The sequence below is a fragment of the Lytechinus pictus genome, chromosome 10 (assembly GCF_037042905.1).
Source record: "Lytechinus pictus isolate F3 Inbred chromosome 10, Lp3.0, whole genome shotgun sequence".
Taxonomy (NCBI): Eukaryota; Metazoa; Echinodermata; class Echinoidea; order Temnopleuroida; family Toxopneustidae; genus Lytechinus; species Lytechinus pictus.
Window position 1 is genome coordinate 29,571,740 of NC_087254.1, and position 24,863 is coordinate 29,596,602.

General features: G+C 36.3%; 2 protein-coding genes across 3 annotated transcripts; both read left to right on the plus strand.

The window, feature by feature from the left end:
• The first annotated feature begins 1,344 nt into the window (after window positions 1-1,344).
• Window positions 1,345-8,248, plus strand: LOC135155716 (2-Hydroxyacid oxidase 2-like). Of its 2 annotated transcripts, none has more exons than XR_010294904.1 (5): window positions 1,345-1,577; window positions 3,276-3,427; window positions 4,518-4,761; window positions 5,449-5,594; window positions 6,010-8,248. XR_010294904.1 is itself a non-coding variant. In XM_064105765.1 (5 exons), exons 1-4 carry the CDS (start codon window positions 1,426-1,428, stop codon window positions 5,547-5,549), a joined length of 681 nt encoding a protein of 226 aa, XP_063961835.1. In that variant the 5' UTR covers window positions 1,345-1,425; the 3' UTR covers window positions 5,550-5,594; window positions 6,010-8,248. The 2 variants fall into 2 exon arrangements, 1 of the variants encoding a protein (XP_063961835.1); XM_064105765.1 differs by having other exon boundaries at window positions 5,417-5,594.
• A 6,968-nt stretch (window positions 8,249-15,216) lies between these two features.
• LOC129270458 (noggin-2-like) lies at window positions 15,217-16,092 on the plus strand. Its single transcript, XM_054907838.2, has one exon. It carries the CDS (start codon window positions 15,303-15,305, stop codon window positions 16,017-16,019), a length of 717 nt encoding a protein of 238 aa, XP_054763813.2. The 5' UTR covers window positions 15,217-15,302; the 3' UTR covers window positions 16,020-16,092.
• The last annotated feature ends 8,771 nt before the right edge of the window (window positions 16,093-24,863 follow it).

The following is a 24,863-nucleotide window of genomic DNA, read 5'->3' on the forward strand; positions in this document are numbered from 1 at the left end:
CTGAAGTCTGGTTTAATTTAAATTCTGGTTTTAAGTTGTGGGTTAACCGTGGAAAGCCAGTTGTTACATAAATCTCTTTAACAGTAGAGGTTCGCTGTATCGGCTCATTTGACTACCAAAACATTAACTGCCTGGGAAGGATAAGTATGACAATTGTCTTCACCATTAAATAATTATTAAAGAGCACAGTAAACATGAGAAGCATTCACTGTAAACAAAATTTTGAAACGTTTGGCTTACCATGATTTTAGCAGAGTTGGACCATGGTCTAGGTTAAACCCGACTTCAGAATATGGGCCTATGAATTTCAAGTAATGGGAGGAAAAATAATCACGAGGAGGTAAAAAGTGGAAGGAAGAAAGAAGAGTGTCAAAGAGAGATGTGAATCGTGTAATGTATGGGTCCTTGAACTTTGAAGTCCATGACTTTTCCGTTTTCATTTTCCAGGCCAGAAAAGCCATTGAATTTCAAAATAAGTCCTGGAAAGTCCTAAAATTTCAAAATATGCTCCCCCCCCCAAAAAAAAAAATCAGATTTTAACTCACAATGTTAGTAGTTTTCACAACATTTTCCTGGGAGCGTTTTATGAGGGATGCGTCGGACGTTTTATCCAATATTTACCATCGGAGCTGTGCTTTCAGCCAATAAAATCAAGGAAAGTTGTCAAATCTGAGAAATCTTGGACAAAAAAAAGTGATGTTGATGAAACTCTCCTATAGAATTCTTCATTATAGTCGTGGAAATTCCTGGAAAATTACTTGATTGTTTTTATTTTTCAGAAAGTGTAAGAACTCGAGGTATTCAATTACAGAAAAATACGTATTTTTGGACATGTTGCCCCTCCCCTTATCAAAATACCCCGGCCCCACCTGTGCCTAACCTCATTGATTCATAAGAAAGTCATTATTGGTGGAACATATACAAAAGATTGAAGCTTGTTTGCAACCTGTTTCCTAAGGGTTTTTTTTAAGCTGATAAAGCAATTTAATGTTAATACAAGGATGCTAAAATTTTTAATGTACAGAGTTTTCTTTTAGAAGAACGAATAATAATTATATACGCCCTGCCATTTTCATATTTATCTGTACCAGCTTTTCCCGCCGTCTGACTTCTCTCCCCTCTTTCTCTAAGCCCCACCCCCACGAAACCCCCATTCTATCGGTCTATAATGTCCTGCCCCGCCGCTTCTTAATCTCCCTGACCCAACTCCCCCCTCTCCCCATCTCCCTCTTTCCCTCCCCCTCTCTCTTTCTCGTGGTCACTATAGGAGTAGCCTATTATAATACTCCGTCACAAAATATATATATATATATATATGTATATTCTTTTCTGAATTCATGGGCCAAGGACACACATCTTGTCATGTATTCACAGGAAGTCATTGGTTGAATAGGTTCAAAGTTCATACTTACTGGTATTATCTCTATGCAAAAACTCAAGCAAACATGGGGCTATGTTCTCTATTTGACTATGAGCATCAGGCTAAAAAAAACACTCGATAAAACTGCATGGGAATATATCAACTTTGGAAGGGAAAGAAAATGGTGTTTTCATGATAGCATCCAGGCATTTTCGAGGTAGGTCGAATTACAAACTTTTATTCATAATACCAACTCGAGGAGAGTATTCCGCTACGGTTCACTCTCAAATTTAGTTTATCTAGATTTTATGTAAAAGTTCCCAAAGCGATATTATCCGAAAATTACCTGACATAGAAAGTGTACTGAAACCAGCGTTTTGTCGCTCTTCAAACGTTAACGTTGAATTGATTTTTCTAATTATTATTAAAAAGTGAAGTTTATGCTCACATCGTTATTTTGTATGATTATGTTATGACTATATATTGTATTATTAAGGATTATTTTTGTATATTGCATGTGTAAACACAATTAGATTATGTATTGTGTTAGTTAAAATCAGTAATGAAAACAAACTAACAAAATAATCCTTATAAAATATTTGTTTTAGTTGTAGACGATAGGCTTAATATACCAAACATAGAATATCGTACATATCTCTTTTATAGTTGAGAGAACGGATTTCACGTTGTTGCATCATCTTGATATGGGCGGGAGCTTGTTTACGACTAACATATATTGCGCGACGTCTATTTCATTATTCCAGTTATATCCATACATTTGCTACGACATAGTGGATTATATTTCGGAAAATAAAGTCTCTTAATATTTATGATTTGTATTGTTTTTCTATTGCATTAATTGGTTTCTTTTATTTCCAGAATAAACTACCTCTTAATATCCATAAAATGTTTACCCTTAATCACCGGATACATAATCACAATACTCGTTTTAACGATTCATTTCACCTATGGCCAGTTAAAACAAATAACGTAATGAAATGTGTAAGACATAATTTCCCTGTAATTTGGAACTCCACCCCTAGAGATGTAATTGAAAGCAAGTCTGTTAGGTCATTCAAAAAAAGATTGAAGCAGTTCCTATATCTTAAATATGTATAGTTATTTTTGTCTTGTAGATTGACACCTTTTTATGTTTTGTTTTTCTTGTTTATACATCATGTTTAATTCTTTATCTTATTGTTTCTCTATACCATGTCATGTTATTAATGTTTTGGGAACTGCGCTTACACAAGGCCACTAGGCTTTTATTTATGCAGTTCCCCATTTCATTTTCATTTTTACTCTTGCTTGTAAATATATTGTTTCTCATACCTTGCTTTATAATTGTTTTTATCGAGAATGAAATAAATGCAAAATTGAATTGAATTGAATTGAATATTATAAAAATGGACTTTGAAAAGCATCATAAATGTCAAAAGAAAAAAAATACAACGGACTTAGCGCCAGTGGCGTAATGAGCCAAACATTTTGAGAGGGCCAGACATGGTGAAGAGGGCAAGGTTTCTAAAAATTTGCGAGCGCGAGCAAATTTTTTGACATTTTAAGAAAAGCACATTTCGTCATAAATTTTTACAATACATACTGTTTTTAGAAAATAAAATCGCATTTTACATTTTTTGCCTTTCCTTATCTTTCTTTATCTGCCTTTTATTTTCTCGGTCGTAGAACATTTTTTTTGGGGGGTGTTCCATGGATCTAAGCCCCCCCCCCCCATCAATACACTAATGTTAAGCGTTCGTATAATTTCTGCCAGCCTAAATGTCCAGTATATCGCTATAGCCTGATCTTGACCTAGAAAATTTACTTGGTAGATTTTAGAAATGATGATAATGCGTGTTTAGATAAAATATTGATGATAAATACCGGTCGATGAATGCTTCCATCTGATCAACAGATACCGGATAAGAAGCCGAGTTCTCCAGGATGTTTCAAAGCGTTGCCTAGCAACAACAGTGCTTGGTCAGTCAATTCCCTATCCCATATGCATATCACCTACAGCTTCTCATTACTTTGCTCATCCGGATGCTGAAAGAGCCACAGCTAAAGGTATATAATAATTTATTGCCATATTTAAATATCGATGTCACATTTCTGATTTGTTACTTTAAGTTTGTAAGTTGATATACAATTATTGAACACCGACAAATGACTCCTGGGGCCTGTTGCATGAAACTTTTTACCAGAGAAAACTCTGGTAAAAACTGAAAACTAAGGTTAGTCTGATTTCTGCCATTGACTTTAACACAGGACCAAAACTCCGGTAAAAACAACCCGAGTTTTCTCAGGTAAAAAGTTTTATGCAACGGGCCCCTGGTGTTTTAGTTAAAATTTGAAATGAATATCCCCTATCTTCGAAGAGTTTGAATGGGAATTGCACCGAAACTGCCATTCTAGACATATAATCGGGATATTATCCCTCGACATTAATTAGCGTTAAATGTCTTTAAAAATCCATAATTATAATTTGTAGGAGTCCTCGACTGAAAATATGTTTTCCTTTTTTTGTTGTTCAAGGTGGAAAGTGAGTGTGGTAGGTGCAGCAGGGTCGGTGTCACATACAGCAGTGGCGACCACCCCCCTTGTTATATTTCGAGTATCGTGAATATTTGATATCACTATACTCAAATGGAGAAAACATGACGTCACTTATAAGTCATCTTGCCCCCCCCCCCCCCCCCCGGAGGTCAGTCAAATATATTGCTGTACACATGCGTGACACAAAAACGCGTTAATTGGTGTTTTTCAGTTTTGGACGCGAGCCGTGCGTGCACTCGTTACGGGTATCAAAAACACAAATTTTCAAAATGGGTTTTGAAAGACTGGTCAATCGCGGAGTCAAACGTATTTAGGGTATGTTTTTTCCAAAGCTTTTTTTTAGGGGTAATATTCTGGCGACAACTTATTTAGGGGCCAAAAATGTGTAAATGAAGCCCGCGAAAAAAACTTGTTTAGGGGGTTATTTTGCATACAGAGAAAAACTCGTTTAGGGGGTGTTCGGAAATTATTTGGTGAGTCACGCATGTGTACAGGAATACATTTGACTGGCCTATGCCCCCCCCCCCCCCACCATCATCATCATCATACCGCCGCCCGCAAGTAGATGTTTTTGTTCTTGTTTTTTTCATTTCATTTTCAGGAGCTGAAGCTGCAAAAGCCTTGATGATACTCTCTTGCGATGCAACCTGTTCCATGGAGGACGTCTCCGGTGCAGCACCCGAGGGACTCAGATGGATGAACATCTATCCCTTCGCAGATCGTCAGCTCACGGAATATACCATCCGTAAAGCAGATAAACTCGGATTGACGGTGGATTCTCCGGTGCCGGGTGTAGATGGGGCTGTGGATGAACTTTTATATGAAGTGACCGATCCCCTCCATCGGTATGTTGATGTTTGATGTACTCAAAGGGTTAAGAGAGAGAGGGTGGCGAGAGAAAGGGAGATGATGAGAGAGTGAGAGAGATGCACCCCAATTATACATATCCATCTATCTCTGGATTTACTTATCATTGATTTTACTTCCCTGGTCAGAACACATTTATTTTATATCCTATATAGGCTTTAATTTCACCTTACAAGTTTCTCAATTGTATTTCTCCCCTCAATCATGGTTGATATTTCCTTCCTAGCGCCCTCTATACTCACTTGATTTCCTGTTCCAATACAAATAGAATGGTATGTCTTCCCCTGTTTCAAAATATAATAACTCTCAACGAAACAAGTTTGGTCAAAACTGATTTCAAAGGGGTGTTTTAACTTTGATTTATTCACCAACTTCTGCCCGAAAAGTTTATTGATCATGTTAAGTGCGTTAGCATGAGACCGATTGACACTTTTCTAAGTTCTCAACAATCATTTAATTCTTACGCCAAAATAATTGTTTTGATTAGTGCATCTTGGGATTCAACATCGTAGGCCGTCGTTAAGAATTAAAAATCGACGATTTCAATTATCTGAATTTCTAAATATTTCAATATTTCAGTTCGTGGGATTGTTGGTACCATTATCAATTACCTTTTTTTTTTTTCATATGAAGCATGCCAGTCTATGATGTTGATATTCCCTCAGCTCGTGTTGCGGATCAGTGTAACTTGACAAACCACTACAAGTATACGTGGATGAGCAGCAATACAACTCAAAAGCTACATGGGAAGAAATACGATGGATGAAGAAAATCACTTCCTTGCCAATTGTCTGCAAAGGCATACTCACAGGTAAAACAATCAATCAGCAAACATAATTTATAGACACAATATCATGAACCATCACTTCTTCGCGAAAACAATAAACAGAGGTAATTTGATGCAAAGCAATTTCACTTTGATTTTTTTTTTTCAAAAATCTTCTCCTTGTTCACACACATTAGAATGCATGTAATTAGAAGCAGGAAAAGAATAAGAAACCATCTAATGGGAGAGTTTTATGCAAATTGTTCAGCTGGCTAGCAATGGAAAAGGCATACAACTTGCACTGTTGTTGTTGTTATTTTTTGTGATTTGTAGCTTATGAGTTTTTTTTTTGTGATTTGAGGCTTATGAGCTATCGATATAATATTGTAAGTTCATAAGCCAATTGACGTTCTCACAATATATTATATCTTCTTCTTCCTTTTTTTTTTTACTGATACAGCTGAATCTGCTTCCGATGCAGCAAGGGCAGGGGCTGATGGGATACTTGTATCAGCTCACGGTGGAAGACAGTTGGAAAGTTCACCAGCTCCGGTATCTAAATATAATTCTTAGTCTTGGAGTCGGTCTCGTTAGTGTGACTGTGGCCTTGATATCATAAGGGAAAAGGGGAAAGAAAGGATTGGGTAAAATGAAGTGAGAGAGAGAGAGAGAGAAGGGAGCGAACGGGAAGAAGAGTGAAAGAGAAATAGAGGGGAGAAAGAGAAAGAAGGACAACCTTCCTCCCTATTAACCCTTTTACAAAATGAAGCTTGTCGCTAGCTAGTTACTAGCTTGTCACAATCTTATTGAGCGTCTTTTTCAGAAAATAAGCGTGCTGCAATCTAGCTGCCACCTTTTAACTAGCTTGGAACACAATAACCAGCTTGCGGTTAGCTAGTTCGTTCCAAATATGTAAATGAGTTGCACGCTCGCTTGCTCAATTAAATTACTGAGCTGGCAGCAATCTTGCAATGTGACTAGCTAGTATACTATCTTATAGTAAAACAAGTTAGTTTGTTTATTGAGGGCTAGATAGTGACAAGATTGTCATAAAATTATCAAGTTAGTTGCAAGTTTGCTGCAAGCTAATCGAGCGAGCGCGCTACTCAATTACATATTATTTGAAACGAAACAAGCGTGAGTCGCAAGCTAGTAACCAAATTGTACAACAATGTATGAAAATGTGTATAAGGTGTTTTCCCCCTTTTCACACCCCGCCGTTTTATTTTTATCCTTTATTTCGTATTTTACTTTTTAAAATCATATTTGCTACATTATTTGTGACAACTTTTGTATACTATCATGATTTTATTCTCCCTTTTTTGTGGAAATAAACCAAATCTATTTTTCAAAAGGAAATACATTCAGTTGTTCTTTGTTAGTATAAACGATTTTTCGCTGAACGTAAAATGCGAAATAGGGGGAGGGGGATGTCGCATTATTAAATCATTTTAGTAAATAACAACATACATGTACAAATTACAGTTATAAACATGACGAGATTTATTTACTAATATACAATTTCTGCATAGATATAGAATTTGAATTGATAATAAAATTAAACAATATTTGTGTTGGTTTTCAGAGAGTTAATTACATGTTGTTTTTAATTAATATATTTAGATAATGTCACGATCAGAGATAAATAATACAGACATGACTTCGCTGCTTACCCATTTAAATTCCATCCTTATTTATTCATCAGTTTTATTTAAAAACAGTGTAGTCCATTCAGGACCCAAAGGCCTCCTTTACAAATAACAGTAAATCTTTTCAAAATGAACGAATCTTTCATTTTTCTTCAAATGTTCATCATATTCACATTCCACAATATTTATTTCACATTTTTGCACGCTAACAACCACTTGTATGACTTGTTCTCTCTTCTACACATTCTCTCCAATCAATCTATTTGATGGCTATTGGCACTGAATTCAATGTATGTTTGCAAGTCGTTTTTGTTGATTAGAGTAGAAATCATTAAAAATAAAAACATATTGATGCGTGTCGCGAGTCAGTGGTCTTTTGGGGGAGTAAATTTAAGGATATACCAAGATTATACACATAATACTACTGATTATTATTTTCTATCATGACGTCGATAATAGGATCCATGATTGGGGGGGGGGTATCACAACAGACAAAAACTGATGGAATTATAGTCAAAATTAAGATTTTATACTCTAAAAAGGATTGGTCAACTTGACCAGTCTCTTGGTTAACATAGTTATGTCTGTTAATAATGGTCAAATCAATCAAATCATTGGTTAAAGCTATCAGGGATTCAGTTGATTTTGACCAATTTTATCCGTCGGACAAAATAGAAGCAAGAAAATAGTTATTGTGACCAATCCCTTCTTTAGAGTGTGAGAAAATAAGTCATGTCAAAAATAGAATTAAAATATGAAATATCATTCATGCAATCTTTGGTCATTTTGTAGTGCAGATTGCATGTTTTCGTTATTGTTATTGATCGGAACAATGTAAAATACTGACATAAAAATAAAAAAAACTGTTCAGAAGAGATAATGTTATTATGATTTTACTCACGCAAAATTGATTTTGTGCACGAAAGACCTGTATCTATTCACTTAAGCAAAATATTAAAACATATTAAAAGGAAGTCGTATACCATCTATGATAATTCCATTATAAAACAATACATAACAGGTTGCAAACGCTCCTTAATTTCATTTTCGAAAAAAAAAAAATTATTGTGCCATTGAAGAAAACAAAATGACATCTTGAAGGAATCTATTTTTCAATATTCGATTGCATGATGCTCATGCGCCAATCGATTTTGTTGATATTAAGATCAAATTCAGAGCTGTAACGTAAAACCAAACCCTAATCCTTAAAACCTGATGGCAAGTTTAAAAATGAAAATGTGTGCACACAAAGAAGGATAAAATCCATGATTTTTATACAAATTAATAGATTAATCCAGAGTTTCATTTACACAGGATGCAAAATATTCACAAATCTTTAGACACTTTGAGGAGTCACACTCGGTGCATTTAAGAATGGCCATTTACACTGAGGTGCTTTTGTGGATGCATTTTGAATGAGTTTGTGCCATCTTATATATATTAGAAATGTTGAAATGAGCTGTTATCACAGCATAAAGCGTTGTCGGGGGTCTGGGAACGATTTCTAAAGGGGATGCTCGCTAGTGAAATTAAGGTAATATTTTTTTCAGAAAGAATTATTTCATTGTAAATCATGAGACTTCGATAACTTCTTCTGTAGTGCATGTTATATTTTGAAATAATTCTTTCAAAACTGCAAAAACGCCGGTGTTAATTTAACACCAGCCTGGTATCTATAAGACGGGTAAATTCATTGACAAATAATTAAGGCACAAAATCCCATGGTGTATACGTGTACACTTAAATTCATATGCAGTTTCTGCTCCAACCTCGATCATTTTGCCATTGTTGACGTCGTGTCTAAGGCATGTCGTTTGGTTTCTTCCGAAGACTTTGTATGTAATTTCTTAGGTTGGCAAGCAAGTTCAGGAAACCACTCAGAGATGTTCAGATGGACGGGCTTGATTCTGGCCGCACTCAGTTCAATCGCCTGTTCGACAGCGATGGTGTCTGACTTTGCAACACGGGTCGAAACCTTTTCACTGGTCGACGCCTCCGTGTTGGTATTCGAGATAGCTGGAAGACTGCTTCTCAAAGTCATGTTCAATTTGCGTCCGGCGTTAGAAGCATCAGGGTTTCCCTTTTTACCGTCCAGAATGACCAACGGATACCGACGTCCGTAGTATTCTCCTGGACGCGATTTCAAGTCCGCTCTTGAGTTCGGCGAGACGATCACCCGTAAACCCCGCTTGGCTTGCTCCCGCCTGGTTACCGGTCGTTTCTCTGATTTCGTCTCCGTCTGGTTATTCGACGACGGTTTCGTCGGTGGGAGCAATCTGCTCTCCAATTTGCTGATGTCCACCGATGAGGACTTCATTCTCGGTGACAAAGCTGTGATACATTCTGGAAGCATTGTCGATGTCGTGTCCGACCTCATGACGCTGGGAATGCTCCCTTGGAAAGAATGCTTGATGATCGGAATCCTGGGCAACATCGGTTTCGATTTCATGGTGGTAGTCGACAGCGTCCCGACGTTCGTCGTGTTTTCGATTCTCGTCAAATTGTTACTCGGCATAGGATCATATCTAGTCGAGTCTGATTCGGCTAACCCATCAGCAGTCTTGGCGTAACGTGCGTAGAGTTGGATAGTAGGTGGTTTGATACCAAATGATCGAGCTTTTTCTTGGAGTTCAAGATCTGTTGGGATAGGTCCCATTAGATAATATTCATCCTCATGCATTATTTTCCGGCGGCGAATGAAGGTTCGCAAGTCGTTCTCTGTGTAGCTGCGAATATTCCGAAGTGTTTTGGTTGCCTCCGGAGTATGGTCTCTCTTGGATATTGTATGTATATCTTGAACTAATCTACGGCCTGTAATACAATGTTTTGTAGAGAATGGCATCACGTATTATAAGTAGCACCCATGGTGAAAATCCAAGTATGGATTCAGGCTTAGAGGAATGATGGTGTCAAACCTTACCACTTTCCAAAGAAATTACCCGAATGATATTCACGTTTGATATGAAGTAACTACCAAGTTATGTTCCCTCGAGCCGGCAATCGTTAATATCTACAAATCCTCAAATAGGTTTTATGGAATTCCCTTCATGTTCGTCAAGTGTATAAATGCCATATTTATCAAATGTACAATTATCTTCGCTTCCAGTTGCATAGATACCACGCTCAAGTTGTTTATCCTTTGTGAAGTTCAGTTCAAAATATTCTAATGCACAAATATAATAGTTTATGGAATGTCGTAATTGAATTCACCCAGTATAGAAAAGCCTAGTCATGGCAACACAGTTCTATAGGCCTACTGTGACACGATTCGGATTATCAGCACTGAACAAAGTTTTTACGTTGCTGAAATGAGAAGATAAGATAGTTTGATGTTTGAATGTTGTTACAAGAAGGTCTCCATCGCTTAATCCATTAATTATCACCTCCTGGTATTTGCGCGGGCAACGCTCGTGATAAAACAATAGGATCCGATCAAAAGTCAAGATCTTCCTCAGCAAGTAGTTTGCCTTAAACCTCCAGTACCGATGCGTAGCACAGTCAACAATTATTAAAAAGCATTCCACACATTATTGGTATACTTTTGATGGACTTTTGTGTTGTTAGCCCTATTTGGGTTATTTATCTTTACTCTGTTCATTGAAGTTCTTCAGTCTTTGCTATAATTGGTAATAGACCGGCTTCCCTGCAGTGCGGCTTCGTCACCCGCGTGTAGACTCACTCGTTGAGTGCTGGTTCGATTTGGTCGTCTGTACAAAGACGCTCCCTATCCTAAGGGGAGGGGGTCGCGGGTCTAACAAAAGATCAGATCCGATGCCATGAGAACCATATTGATTAACGAACTTCGAGTGGGTCCATATCCCCCATTTCGTGTTCAATACGAGCTCACGGGCCACAATTGTACATATTGAAACTCCTACTTCCATAATCTATGTTGCCGGTTCGATGGATTTTAATTGAAATATTATCGAGTCGATCTTCTATTCAAGGCAAGGGAATGGATGCATTTATTGTTGATTTCCAATATGCAGTATGATTCTGTTGTAGATGTGATCTTAATCTTTTTAATTCTGTTATAGTGTTATTGATAAAGCAATTATTGTTTTCTTATTCATGCTTAATTACCTGGATTATTCTGATACACCGTTGATCTTTGATATCAATATTATCTCTAATTACATCACGAGTATAGATTTAGTAATATCTTATGTTGTTTAGATAACTTTTTTATCATTGGCGACAATTCTATTAGTTATGGACGCGCTTATTCATGTATTCATTTCATTATTGGTGTTTTTATTTATTCAAATATTCATCCATTCATTTATTTGCTTATTAATTGATGCATTCTTATTAATTATCATGTAAGTATTATCTTTATGCTAATTCATGAAGTCATTTACTTTAGCAGTTTTTCTCAGTGAAGAGTTAATCCAATATAAGTGTGATTATATATCAATTTCCATAATTTGCTATATCATCTCTCCATCTTTATTCCGAACGATATCTGTTTTATTCTTTACTATTACATTTCTCATTCCGGGGAACAACATCCATTCTTATGAGCACTTGCTTCAAATCGTCATCTGTATCCCCTTCTTCAGCTGAGCCATAATGTTCAAGCATTCCCTCAAATGTCACCGACTGGTATGAAGAAAAAAAACCGATGTCGTGAAAATGTCGGATGTGGCTCTACAAACACCTCACCCCCGTAACAAGCAGCATCGACACCCCCAGTATTGAATCAGACATCGATATTCCTTTATTTATCCTTTATCTCCAGTCAGACAACATCAGACAATAAAATTATTCACCTTCTCGGGCTCCCTTTTTCAAACCCACTCTTTAACTCCATTCTATATCGACTGTTTGGAAACGCAATTGTCTGCTGAGAAAGAATCAATGTATTTAAGATACAGTGAGAGATTGGACGGCCCTTTGAAAGAAGGAAATATTGATCTATAGGATGGGGAGCGAAAAATCGATAAACCCATGATGGTGCTTTTCCGATGTCCTTTATATGGAATCTCCTTGACAGAGTTTTGTCAAGGTTTTTTTTATTGAAGTTTCATTGAAAGAAATCATCGAAAATCACAATATTTACAAAGGATTTATATGATTAAAAACATAAATCATGAAACACAAAAAGAAGAATAAAAGAGAGAGAAAAAAAGGCGTAAACATTTTTAAACAACAAGAAATGGTTTTCAAGAGGAAAGCTCTGAGACCAACCAGCGAGAGAGAGAGAGAGGGGGGGGGGGGTGGGAAGTACACCAGGAGCATAGTAAAAATCGGAGTGAGGACAAGCAGCTGATGGACCCCTCCCCTCCCCTCTCTCTCTCTCTCTCTTTCGCCTTTCTCTTGTACACATGCACACACTTGAACCCAAACCCCTTCACCCATAAACAAGAGTTTTGTCAATGTTGATAAGTTGAAAACAATATTGGTTGGTACAGATAATCTCACAATTCATTGCAGGTCTACTCTAAGGTCCATAACTGTGGGGGTGTCAAATTGGGCACTTTTATTTCATTTCCACATTCTTTGTTTTTTTTATCTTACTAGCACATTCATACGTTATTTGTCATTTCATGATTGTTTTTCATTGCCATATTTGTAAATACTGAATTCACAGCCAAAAAAACAAAACACGAATCTACACGTAGGAACATAGTATTACAATTCTTTTCACTGACATTTTTAGTGTTGGATAATTTTTACAAATTATTGCAGCGATATCATCGTGAGGGGCGGGAATGGCGGAGTACCAAAAATCCCCGCCCCTACTTTCTGCTTAGATATGTTGACGAAGTGGTATAACGGATTAACAAATTACGCAAAGATAATAAAGAAGAAAGATACTTTTTACAATAAAAATATAATTCTAACCTAAAAACAATGGAAATGGTTTGACGAAATTTGTCTTTTTGACTTTATCATTAGGCTTTCAAATTTGAGATGGACGATATTACAGAAGAGAATGTTCGGGACATGCCCCCCACCCAGTTAGGAGTTCTCTTCATAATCATCAACTCTTCCTGTATAGCATTAGTGATTTCGTCGCTTATTGTTTTGTGAATGAAAACGACTCTTTGTACTGTTTTTTTTTAAATCATATTCATTAATTTTATGAAATGGTTTGCTTTAAATGAAATATATGAGACTTAAATATGAATGTATGTTTGGGGTGTGATGTGTGTCTATATACCAACGCAGCAACAAAAAGGTGGTTAAGAAAAGTTTCGAGAAACAAAGATGGAAATAGTGTTTTAAACACTATCATAATCAAATTGTCTTTATAAAGGTATGACAGAGAAGTCATGTCTTGAACATTATTAAAGATTCGATGGAGGCAAACAAGGAGAAGATGAAACATATTGCAACATCGATGTCTGCGATCTTAACGTTTTGACCATGTGCTCAGACGTTCACGGGGAGGACTTCCCGTCCGGCAAGGCGCCGTGCCCAGCCGACTGTCTCCCCATGAGGTATCGTCGTGTGTTGGTAGGATGTGCCGGGTTAAACTAGGTTATTGACTTAATGTGAAACAAAACCCCAGAGAGGAGTATATGCTTGTGAGGTGAAGATAACACAGAGGAGATGGTTCGTGCAAACAGGAAAGCGTATTCTGACTCCAACTTGTATTAGACCATACGAGTCGAGAAGATAAAAAAGAAGAATGTAGGCCTATGGACCTCTGGTGAAAGCACAATTAGAAGCATAATATTGACAATACAAAAGCATTGGTAAATCAAAAGAGATAGGCCTACATCTTCAATCACTTCAAGGCCATCTATATGTCTTAGCTCTTCCTGGGTCGAGAGTGGCTAGTTTGGAGAAAAAGTTTATCATGTTATTGTATAGCTCTAAATCCTTCAGACTCTACTCAATATACTCATCCTATAAACATTATAAAATCCAAATGCGATTGCGACCACATTTATATATTCTACACACATATAGCGAGGGGACATACAGAGGGAGTTAGGCTCTGAAGAGGAAAAAGCAAGACAGGGGAAGAGTAAGAAAGAGAGAGAAATAGTTGGGGTGGTCATGACAGAAGATTACAATCGAAATTCGATGATGATCAGTGGTGAAATAAAGCAAAATAAGTAAAATTTGACAATATTCAAGGAAAATGTATGATGTAAAACATCGCAACAACAATAACGAAACATTTGTAAAGGTTTTGGGGACTTCGCCCCCTTTTCTACTCATTCAACATCATTAATGATGATGATAGTGGTAATGAGCGCGGTGTGATGATGATGGTGATGTTGATGAGGACGACGAAGACGACGATGGCGATGCTGATAATGATTATGATGATAACGATGAGGACGACGACAACGATGATGATGATGCCGATGATGATGACAATGATGATACTGATTGTGATGACGATGACGACGATCATGATGATGGAGATGGTGGATTGATGAATGCAATGCAAAGTTACGGATGATGGTGCCTACCTGTATTGGAGTCGCGTATATCCCCAACGGATGCATCATCACTGTATTTGGACAGGATCTCATGCCCCATGGCTACAAGACCTTCATGAATTTATCGAATCACGTCGGACCAAAATGTCAAAATGGGCGAACGCGCGTTCGTTCGTTCGGTCTGCGCACGTCGTCTGCTGCAATCACGGTGTCTCGATATAAATACTCCTTACCCGCGGTGAATATCAATATAATTTTTCATTTCGTCATTCATTAGATTGTTGGTCATGGCAGTAATTGTGATTATTTCCGTCACTGGTTTACTTGCGGTCGCTGACAAACTAGCTCACTGCGTGAAAGACGTCACCTTTCGGCTTTACGTAGGTGTTGCGCTAAATGACCCACTAATTTTAGTCGAACATTTGCAGCGGGGTCTGTTTTCATGGATCGTCTTGAACTCACAGGATGGAATTCTTAGACGATGATACATTCAATATTTTCTTCATCTTTTACCTGTGGAGTTGTTTTTTCCGTTACCCAATCCCATGCACCTAACATATCCGGATGACAGGGATAAATATGAATTCGGCATTGTTTCATGTTCCATTTGTTCGTTTTCGACGCTTGGCTGATAACCCTCTAAACGTCAAGTGAGACAACATCATCTCGATTATCTAGCGATAACATTTGGTTTGTGATCAATGATGTGGATACGGGTCTTCGTGATGTTTGTCACTGCCGTAATCATTGACGGCGCGAAGAGAGCGACGACGAGAAGCAGTGTTTCTCTCTTGACACGACCACGCCCGGTGCTCCGACCGAGCGATCGCATCATGCCGCTACCGCTCCTTGAAGACCCTCGAGATTACACTCGACCCGAAACTCGTGATCTTCTAGAGAGCAAACTACGCCGAAAGATGGGCAACGCTCTCGATGAACGATGGATGTCAATCACGGAACCGACATCGCCATCGACAAACGGAGTCGACAATACTCCTAATCTTCGCAATACCTGGTTACGTCGTCAGCTGAACTCGTTGAATCTCTCACGAGACTCGTCGATGGTTAATCTATCCGATCAGGAAGTTGCATCCTTGGAGTCTTGGCTAATGTGGAAAGCAAACTGTATCGTCAACTACGAATGGGTTTACGTCGGGCCCCTGTTCTGGCCATCGTGGGTGAAACACGGAACGTGCCCCAAGAAGCCGTGTTCGTGGCCAGCGGGAATGACCTGCGTACCGGGGGACAGTACCAACATCAGACTCTTACGATGGCATTGTCGAAGTCGTCAGACGTCGACAGTCACCAACGAAGAATCGCAGGGGAAGTCGTCCGGTGGTTCGTCCAGCGGGAAACAATGCAGGTGGCTCAAAGTTCCATACGTAATCACAACACAATGTGTGTGCAGTTGCAGCTAATATATACTCAATCATTATAAAATGACGACTTTGGAGAGAAGAATACTATTTATTGATTTATTGATTGGTGTCTATAAACGCAATTTTGGATTGTTGAAATATGAATTTTTATGATATTGATTTATGTATGATGATTAAAGGCGACCGCACACCTTACGACTGGTCTGCGACCCGATTTTGGAACAAATCGCATTTTGCTCATTTTGCGAAGATGTGAATGGAACATATCATTTTATTTTAGGTTAAAATTAATTGAAATAATAATATTATAACAATTTTGAAAGATTGCAAGTCCTTATTTTGGAGTAAAGTCCAAATTAGTTTCAAATCGTAGCCAATCGTACGACTGCTATGACGTCATTACGACTAGATATTAAATTCGCTTTTATTCTATGAAGGATGGAAGCATAGTCACGAATTTTATCATATGTATTCGTACGATGATTTAGTACATTACACGGTAAGATATTCCAAGTCTCAATATTAGCATCAAATGCTAATACATTTTATTCTGAAATCGGGTCGCAGACCAGTCGTAAGGTGTGCGGTGGCCTTAAGTCTACATTAATGTTTAGCAGTTTTTTGTTACAATTTTACTCCATTTGTTATCACAAACTAACTTTCGACCTTTATCATTATGTATTATAAATGTTATATTTGTGCTTCTTTAGACGTATGATAATGAGGTCGAATTTGAGGTAGGTTACTTTTATTTGAGCTGGTATGTACCTGAAAAGCTAAAACCAAACAGAATTAATGTTATAACTTAATAGTTAAACATGGTATATCACTGAATGAAGCAAACGAAATGGTATCTAAGTTGTTATTATTTAAAATAAAAATAGCAATTGTGTGTCTCTTAATATGTTTGGCGCTTTTAAAAAATCAAACAAAAATCTTGTTCTAGTGAACACAATTAACAGATTGAAGCCAGATAATAACACATCATTTGACATGTCTGAATTGAAGAAGTGTAAACAGTAACTCATCATCAAAAGTGCGAAACTGCAATTGAATGGGATCTTTTTAGGTTTTGTGATATGTGACACGATTATTCTTTTATTGTCTAGATCGATTTTGACGACGAATTTTGGTATTTTATCATTTTATATAATATGGTATATCTTCGTGCTAATGAGACCCTTTGAATCATATCCAGGTGATATAAGCATACGATTGAGCCTGGTATTAATGTATCTTAATCTTTAATTTCAAATGTTTTATGCATCGTGCATAACTGTATTTTTTGTTTTGATACTATCATTGTTAAGAAAAACATTTTCATACCATTTCGTCATCCCTTTTCAGGCCATTTGTAATCATTTTTCTTTTTGGTTATTCATACCAACATTTCATTATAACTTTCACTATTGTGAGACATTTTATTGATTGATTCGGGCTGTTTCAAAGCGACTTTGCCCTTGACATAATGTCATTCAGAAAACTAACATGTATTGAGCCATCTGTTACCCACATTTTGCGTATATGTCGATGTTTCCTAGCGTAGATCACAATCACATTAACACAAATAAATCCTATCCATTCAAAGTGGATGTCAACACTAGATTAAAACCATGTGTGTGTTTTTTTTTTAAGTTCAGAGATGCAACGAAAGTTCTGTGAAAATCAATATGACTACAGCGTTATAATTAATATATTTTTAATTTAAATTTTGTTTAAATGTTGATGTTGTAATGTTACTTGCAAGCTTCTCTCTCATTATCAGTCTATTATACTTTTATGCTTTATGATAGGTTTTTTATAAGGGTGAATGAGTATGGAATAGATCATGCACAGGTAAACTAAACTTTGTCTTTTAATGTCTTTTCAAAGTATTGTAGGCAGATTAACATTTATTATTAATATCTATTTTGTTAATTACTTTTTAAATATTGAGTGTTCAATTGCAATTATCCAAAGTACCTGTTCTTGCTGCCCGCTCTCTTTTTAAAGGGATGGTCCAGGCTGGATATATTTATTTCTTAATAAATGGAGTAAAATTCACAGATCTAATTGCTGGAAATTTTATCAAAACCGGATAACAAATAACGAAGTTATTGAATTTTAAAGATTTGCATTGTTCCGGCGAAACAGGTCTAGGCATGTCTTTATGAATATTCATTAGATGGGCTGATGGTGTTATATCCCCACTTGTTCTTTTGTATTTTATTATATGAAATCAGGTTTATTCAAAAAAATTCTACCAAGAACTTAAAAAAATGGATTGACAACTGATTAAGTGCATTATTTTATTTATTGCCGCAACTTATTTCATCATAATGGAGACACATCATTTACACATGTATGAAAAAAAATGAAACATTATTTTTATGATTTCATGTAATAACACAAGAAAAAGAAACTTGGGGATGTGAAATCATCAGCCCACCTAATGAATATTCACGATGATGTGCATATAACTTTTTTCACAAAATATTGATGAACTTTAAAAATTCAATAACTTCGTTATTTGTTATCCGATTTTGATGAAATTTTCAGCATTTTGCTTTGTGAATTGTAAAATGTGAAATGTAACACTATTTTCTATCAATGATTGTGAATATTTATTTTGCAAGGTTAAAAAAATGAAACAAACAATTTTTTCGACATGCCCCTCAGTTTTAATTTTAGATACAAAAATCAACTGAAATAATTATATTCTTGAATTGTGTTCCTTAAATCTGTAATTGCGTTGTATATGATATTACGTCCAGTAATACATTTTGAAATTGTTATGTTTTGTTTATCATATTATCATGATTACAGTTTATGTACAAATAAGAAACGGAAATCAATAAATCAAATCAAAGTAGGCGTTCGTACAAAATATATATATGTAAACATTTCTACATACACAAAGATGTAACGATATTTAGATTTCTTTAGTTAAATGTGTGTGGTTCAATGACCTCAACTGTTGAATTTGTATAGTGACTTCTGACATTATTATGTATAAAGCGTGGTCGTGGATATTGCTAATATAGATTTATTAACGAATTAATCCGTACCATTTGGTAATAAAGCAGCTGTTGTGTTTTGTACATTACTTTTATTGATGACCTATAAAAATTCGTCATACTGTAAAAAATTATCTTTAATATTCAGTCTCTAATTGACTATACTAATAATGTCATAACTTAATTTCTATTGGAATCCATATCAAGATTTTAAAAAATCGAAAGGAATGTGGCGGCTCGGATAAAAGGTTGCCAATTATCCTTTGTATTCATGTCACTGATTTGCGATTAATTTGCCTGATATGAAATTTGCCAACATTTAAACTAAATGTATGTTCAGTACTTATTGTAATAATAGTAGTAGCCATGAATAGTTATTCATCAACTTGGGTTTTAACAAGATTGAATTACTTTACGGTTGAATATCTGACGAATTGTGGCATTCAGTTATATCAGCATAATTTTTTTATCAATCCAGTTTAATAGTTGCAAAGCACTACTTTTTGTGAAAGCCCCCCCCCCCCCCCCCCATTCCAATTTTGCATTTGTAGAGTAAGGAATTTATTTCTGAAATAAGTGACCCTTCCTTTGGAAAATTAGAGGGGCTCTTTTCACAACAGACCGGGTTAACACGGTTACCGAATTCCCTGACCCGCCGAGTATACTATGATTATGCAACCATTCAAAAAATGAACCGACTATTTTCTGTATCTTTGAAAAATATGATTTAGGATACCTTTAACAAATCTTTTTCATTTTTATATTGTTTGATTACTCCTAATACTAAGATTCAAGTTTTCATCGTCAACTGAACTAATATGTGCTAAAACATGATTTACTGAAGACTATGATATTGAATGAGTGAATTGATTAAAATAATATTATGAGACTAAAGTACCATTAAAAGTATTATTTTGTATAACCGTGATGTGATGTACTTCTTCGAATTTTGTTCTCTAAAGTGCACTATTTTTAAGTCGGAGAAGAGTACACGTCTAACTTATCAAATTATGTGTTTATCCACTTATGTTATTACATACAATTGAATCTTTTGTTTGTTGTTCTCCTCTTAGGAGGTAACGTGTGGAGTTTACCTCCCTGCATGGTTTCTAAACGAAGGCACCATATCTCACTTTTAGGACGTGATCATCTCTTCGAATTGTTAGATGTGTATCCGACAAGAACATGGTGTCTGTTTTTTTTTTCTTGGCACTAATCTTCAGGTTTATTGTCTTAATATTCTGATATAGCTCGGTATACAAAATAATGAATAAAACTCATTTTGCTGAGACCCCATCTTTATCGAATTTTGGATATCGTCCTCTAGATCGTGAAGTCCCCTCCCAATGGGGTTCCCTGCACCCCAGCCACTAAGCTCGCGCTTCGCGCTCAATTTTGCGGTATTTGCGATTTTATATTGTCCGCCACTGGTCTCCCAACATTTTATTTGCCTTCCACTTTTCTGTCCTTTCTTCAAAATATATTGGATAAAAGGAGAGATTGAGCATTTGAACTGAATATTCAACTCAACTCAATAAGCCAGTTCGTAGTTCCTTTCTGCGCATGATCAAAGGATTTCATTTCATTTCATTTCATTTCGTTTATTTCCATTTTCAACAATTACAGTTTATTTTGCACATTTTAACATATACATAACAAAACATATTTCAAGAATTCCTGATTCTACGCATGATCAGAGGAAGGTCATTTGTACTAAAGTGACATGGTGGTTTAAAATCTAATGAGATAAGCACCAAATTTGATGTCTAGATTATTCATATATTCTTTTGGATTGTGGTTTTCATTTACATCCACACAAAAAAAACAATGCGTCCACGAACGACTTGTATTTCACAGTTTGCCAAGTACATTGTGCAACATGCTATGATATGCATTCAAAGTAGGAATGAAACAAATACCTTCATAAAGTGTTCATTGGTGTGCTATTCTAGTCTATTCAATTTCTTCATCCTGCTATGTAAGGCAAGCTTACGTAATATCTTGCTTTGAAATCTGCCTATCATAATGAAAGAAATGAAAGGTCATTTTACCAAAATTGTCCATGAAGTAACTACGAACTGGTCTATTCCGAATTTTATTTCTGTATTTTTTATGATAAAAGAATAGATGTCTAATAAGATTTTAAAACGATTTAGACATCATTATTCTGATTCGCCCCATCGACTTTGCACCGCTGTTCACGAAGTGGGGGTTGATTACGCAGACGATTGATAACGGCGGGAAACCGCTGCGTGTTTTGACGGGAAACGTGCTACGCCAAGTGGTGCATCGTCGGACCACACGTACATCCTTTCTCATGCGCCCTAGTTTTTTCTCTACCCTTTTATCATGTTTATATCATATTTTGTATATTTTTTTCATCTCGTCGAGAATGGTTGGAAGTTCAATCAGGTAACATGGTCTGATGGGAGGTGAGAAAACAGATTGGATCATGTTGCATGTTATAAATTGAATTAGACGATCTCTGTTTGATTCATATTTCTTTTTATTCGGTTAAACGTTTGATATGGGGTGGGCTTGCTATTCTGCACATTTTAGTATTTGTTATGCCGCCACCTTTAGGCATCATTATAGTCACTTATTGATATTCTTTAGGTCTTTCTCCCCTGAGGTGGATAACTCTTTGCTTTCCCTCTATAGCCTTCTTTTCCCCATTCTCCGTCACTCACTCTCCTATCGGGGGCTTATTGCACGTGCCCACCCCATTTTATGACACTTTTTCGGGGGTGGGGGTGTATGACCCCCCCCCCAAAAAAAAAAAAAAAAATCAAGGAGAATACTCCGTCTGAGTGATGATAACTTTTATTCGGCATGTATATTTTTATTTTTTAGAAAGTAAACCCCATCCCTAAAAGTAAAAACCTAGCAAAAAGGTGTAGAAGGTTCAATTTATTAAGTTACTGTTACGTAACTATATGACTCAGTCGGTCATTGAACCTATGACCTCCCGTTATAAGGGAGAGTGGTACACTTTCACCATGCTCATGCGTCTTGTAGCAATTTACAGATACCCCAAACATTGGATTCTGAATTGCTTCGTGCATAATGTATGCACTTTCCCCCCTTCAATCCATGGGAAGCATATAAGTCAGAGCATGTTATACCGCCCTTAAAAAAATCGTCATTTTAATGATGATTCCAGTGAAAAATAAGGCTAATGACGAATATTTATCACGTATGAAACCAAATTAGAACATGATTAGAATCACTGACGCTAATCACAGTCATGATTACAATAGCAATCATCATTACAATGATGATTCAAGGCCCCGAGACACTTAAAAGTAAAATGTTAAATCAACAATAGAAAGGTTGGATGAGTGACAACCTGTTTCAAATGTTATATCCAACCTTGCCTAAAGCTGAATCCAACAATTTGAATGCATGGGTCGAACCATATACAGTGATAAATGCAACATTATTTTAGAAACGGTTGTCACTCCTTCAAGAATTTAGTTTCTGATTAACATTTGATTTTTTAGTGCATTGGTTTTCGCTCCACATGGGTACCCGTTTTGAATGATAAACGCATTAGTTTTATGGAGAGAGGAAAATGTAAATTGACGCCTTGACAAATAAGAACCTATAGTGCAGCAGTGGGATTGGAATACACGAGAAGGAGAAAAAGGTGGAGAGAGAGCAAGAGAATTATAGAGAAAAGATAGTATAGAACAGGAAAGAATGAAAGTGATAAGAGAAGAAGAATTGGGGTCAGTAAAAAGATATAACTAATATTCATACAGGTATATTTCATCACAATTTCTTCCATAACCAATTTTTATGACAAATCAATATTTGCTTTTACACAAAAGTGAATAAATGAGTGTCGAATCGTTTCTGCCAACTTAATGAACTAGGGGATAATTTTTTTGGGTTTATATTATATATATATATATATTAAATCATATTTTACATATTTTCAAATTTATAATGTAAAATATTTTGTTCACGAATTTCCTTGCGATTCATCTTTGATTCTTCAAATTGAATTCGATCGTTTACCTGCATGATTAAAGATGTTTTATATTCAATGATTCGATTGGTTTATTGCAATCAGCATATAGTTTCTCCGATAAGCTAAAAGTTATATCGCATTAGTAAAAACTCTCATATGAAGTATGTATGGCCAGTGCAGGTGGGATTATATTGGTGGTGATTTTTTACCTGATTGCTAAGAAAGCATGAATGCTTGTAAGCAAGCAACCAGAGGACCGACGCACAGTGGGCCAGGAGAGAGCAAAAGTGCGCCAAAACTGGTTTTTTTGTCATGAAACAAATTTTGTTTTTTTCATGTTCTAAGCAAAGATAAGAACCTGTAGAATGCCTCCGTACAATATTTCTCCATTAAATTGAATATTAGTTGCCCATTTTTATTCAATGTTACCGGAAAATGACTCTTTACGGCTACCGCATGTGTAAATGACACGTTTTAGATATTTCACTGTTTTAACAAAACAGATTGCTTAATTTATTTTTAATTCACTGTGCTTTTTGATGAATAATTGTTTCAAGTGATCAAAAATTTTCAAGATAAAATGAAAATCCCTTCAGAGGCAATTTTGGACGAAACCATTTGACAATGGGGGTGTTTTAGCATTTTTTTTTTCATGAGCATTTCTTTTACAAATTGCTGCCGATTGCTGCGCTGTAAATACCATTGCAGTCTTTGGTATAGTTCATGCTTTACACTGATACCAAATTTAGCTGCATAAACGTGCATTTTCTGGAGATATAACCAATTTTCCAACCACATGTTCGCCGTATTTATCACAAAAATCGGTCCAAGTTACTGTCCCATTATGCGCGTGCATGCCGAACGTTGCGGGTGACATTAAACATCAAACTCCCCGTCGCGTTCTGGGAGAGAGAGAGAGAGAGAGGGGGGGGGGGGGGTGTCTGGCTCAAGTGTGTGGCTCTTAATATTTTCGTTAAACATACGTAAAGGCAAGCTTTCATTTATAATTCCACTAACTATATAATAATACATGTAACGCAACTTCATTTTGATGCCAAACTGTTCCATCCCGTGTTCCATATCTGATATGCTGTCATACTGAGAAGATTAATTCTTAAGGTAAGATTTCCGGGTAAGATTATATATTTGGTTTGTTGTTCATAAACCAAGTAGAGGCTACTGTATATCGCTATAACACACATGACTAGGGATGTGATAGGTCTCTCGCAGTTTTCTGACAAAATATGAAAATGTGTATAGGACAGAGATGGGATATACGTGGGCTCTATTACATGTATAAATTGCATTATCATTATTAGTATTTATCCCCCAAAAGGGTTTGTAACTTCACATACACGTATGAATTCGTTTATCTCTTGGCTCATTCTAAATTTGCTATAATTGTTGGTATCGATCAAGAAGGAAGTGTATATTATCATTTCAATGATTGTTTAGTTTATGATTCTCATTGACTTTATATGTATTCCACAGAAATGGTAACAGGTGACATTGTGATTAGTAGCAAGTTTTTAAGAGTACAACAATCACAGCCTCTTCCCCCTGATGTTCAAAGTATGCTAAAAGATCCTCTCACCAAAGACATAATAGTTGTTGAGATAGTAGAGAGAGACTCTGATTCGGAATAACTTTATTTGTATACGCCGTTCTTGGTAGGCCTTGTAGGGCCTTGTACTCATTAACCTGCAGAGGACCCGGCCTCTAATCACTGGAATCATTATTTTAAAGATTTCACTGTCCACTTCTGGTATCAATCCATTTTAATTCATGTAGGTGTGGTTAATCATTGTACACAGGGAATAAAAATACTCCTTTTCATTTTTTTTTTACAATTTCACTTTGAATTTTACAATTCCGGATTTATGGTAGGACGCCCTCTTTAAGCGATACTCA

Bases quoted from the DNA above. Each gene is read 5' to 3' on its own strand.
- LOC135155716 (XM_064105765.1), top strand. From the start codon at position 1,426: ATGCAAAAACTCAAGCAAACATGGGGCTATGTTCTCTATTTGACTATG. The intron at 1,578-3,275 runs GTAGGTCGAATT...TCTGATCAACAG, and splicing joins AGCATCCAGGCATTTTCGAG to ATACCGGATAAGAAGCCGAG. The intron at 4,762-5,416 runs GTATGTTGATGT...TTTCATATGAAG, and splicing joins GTGACCGATCCCCTCCATCG to CATGCCAGTCTATGATGTTG.
- LOC129270458 (XM_054907838.2), top strand. From the start codon at position 15,303: ATGATGTGGATACGGGTCTTCGTGATGTTTGTCACTGCCGTAATCATT.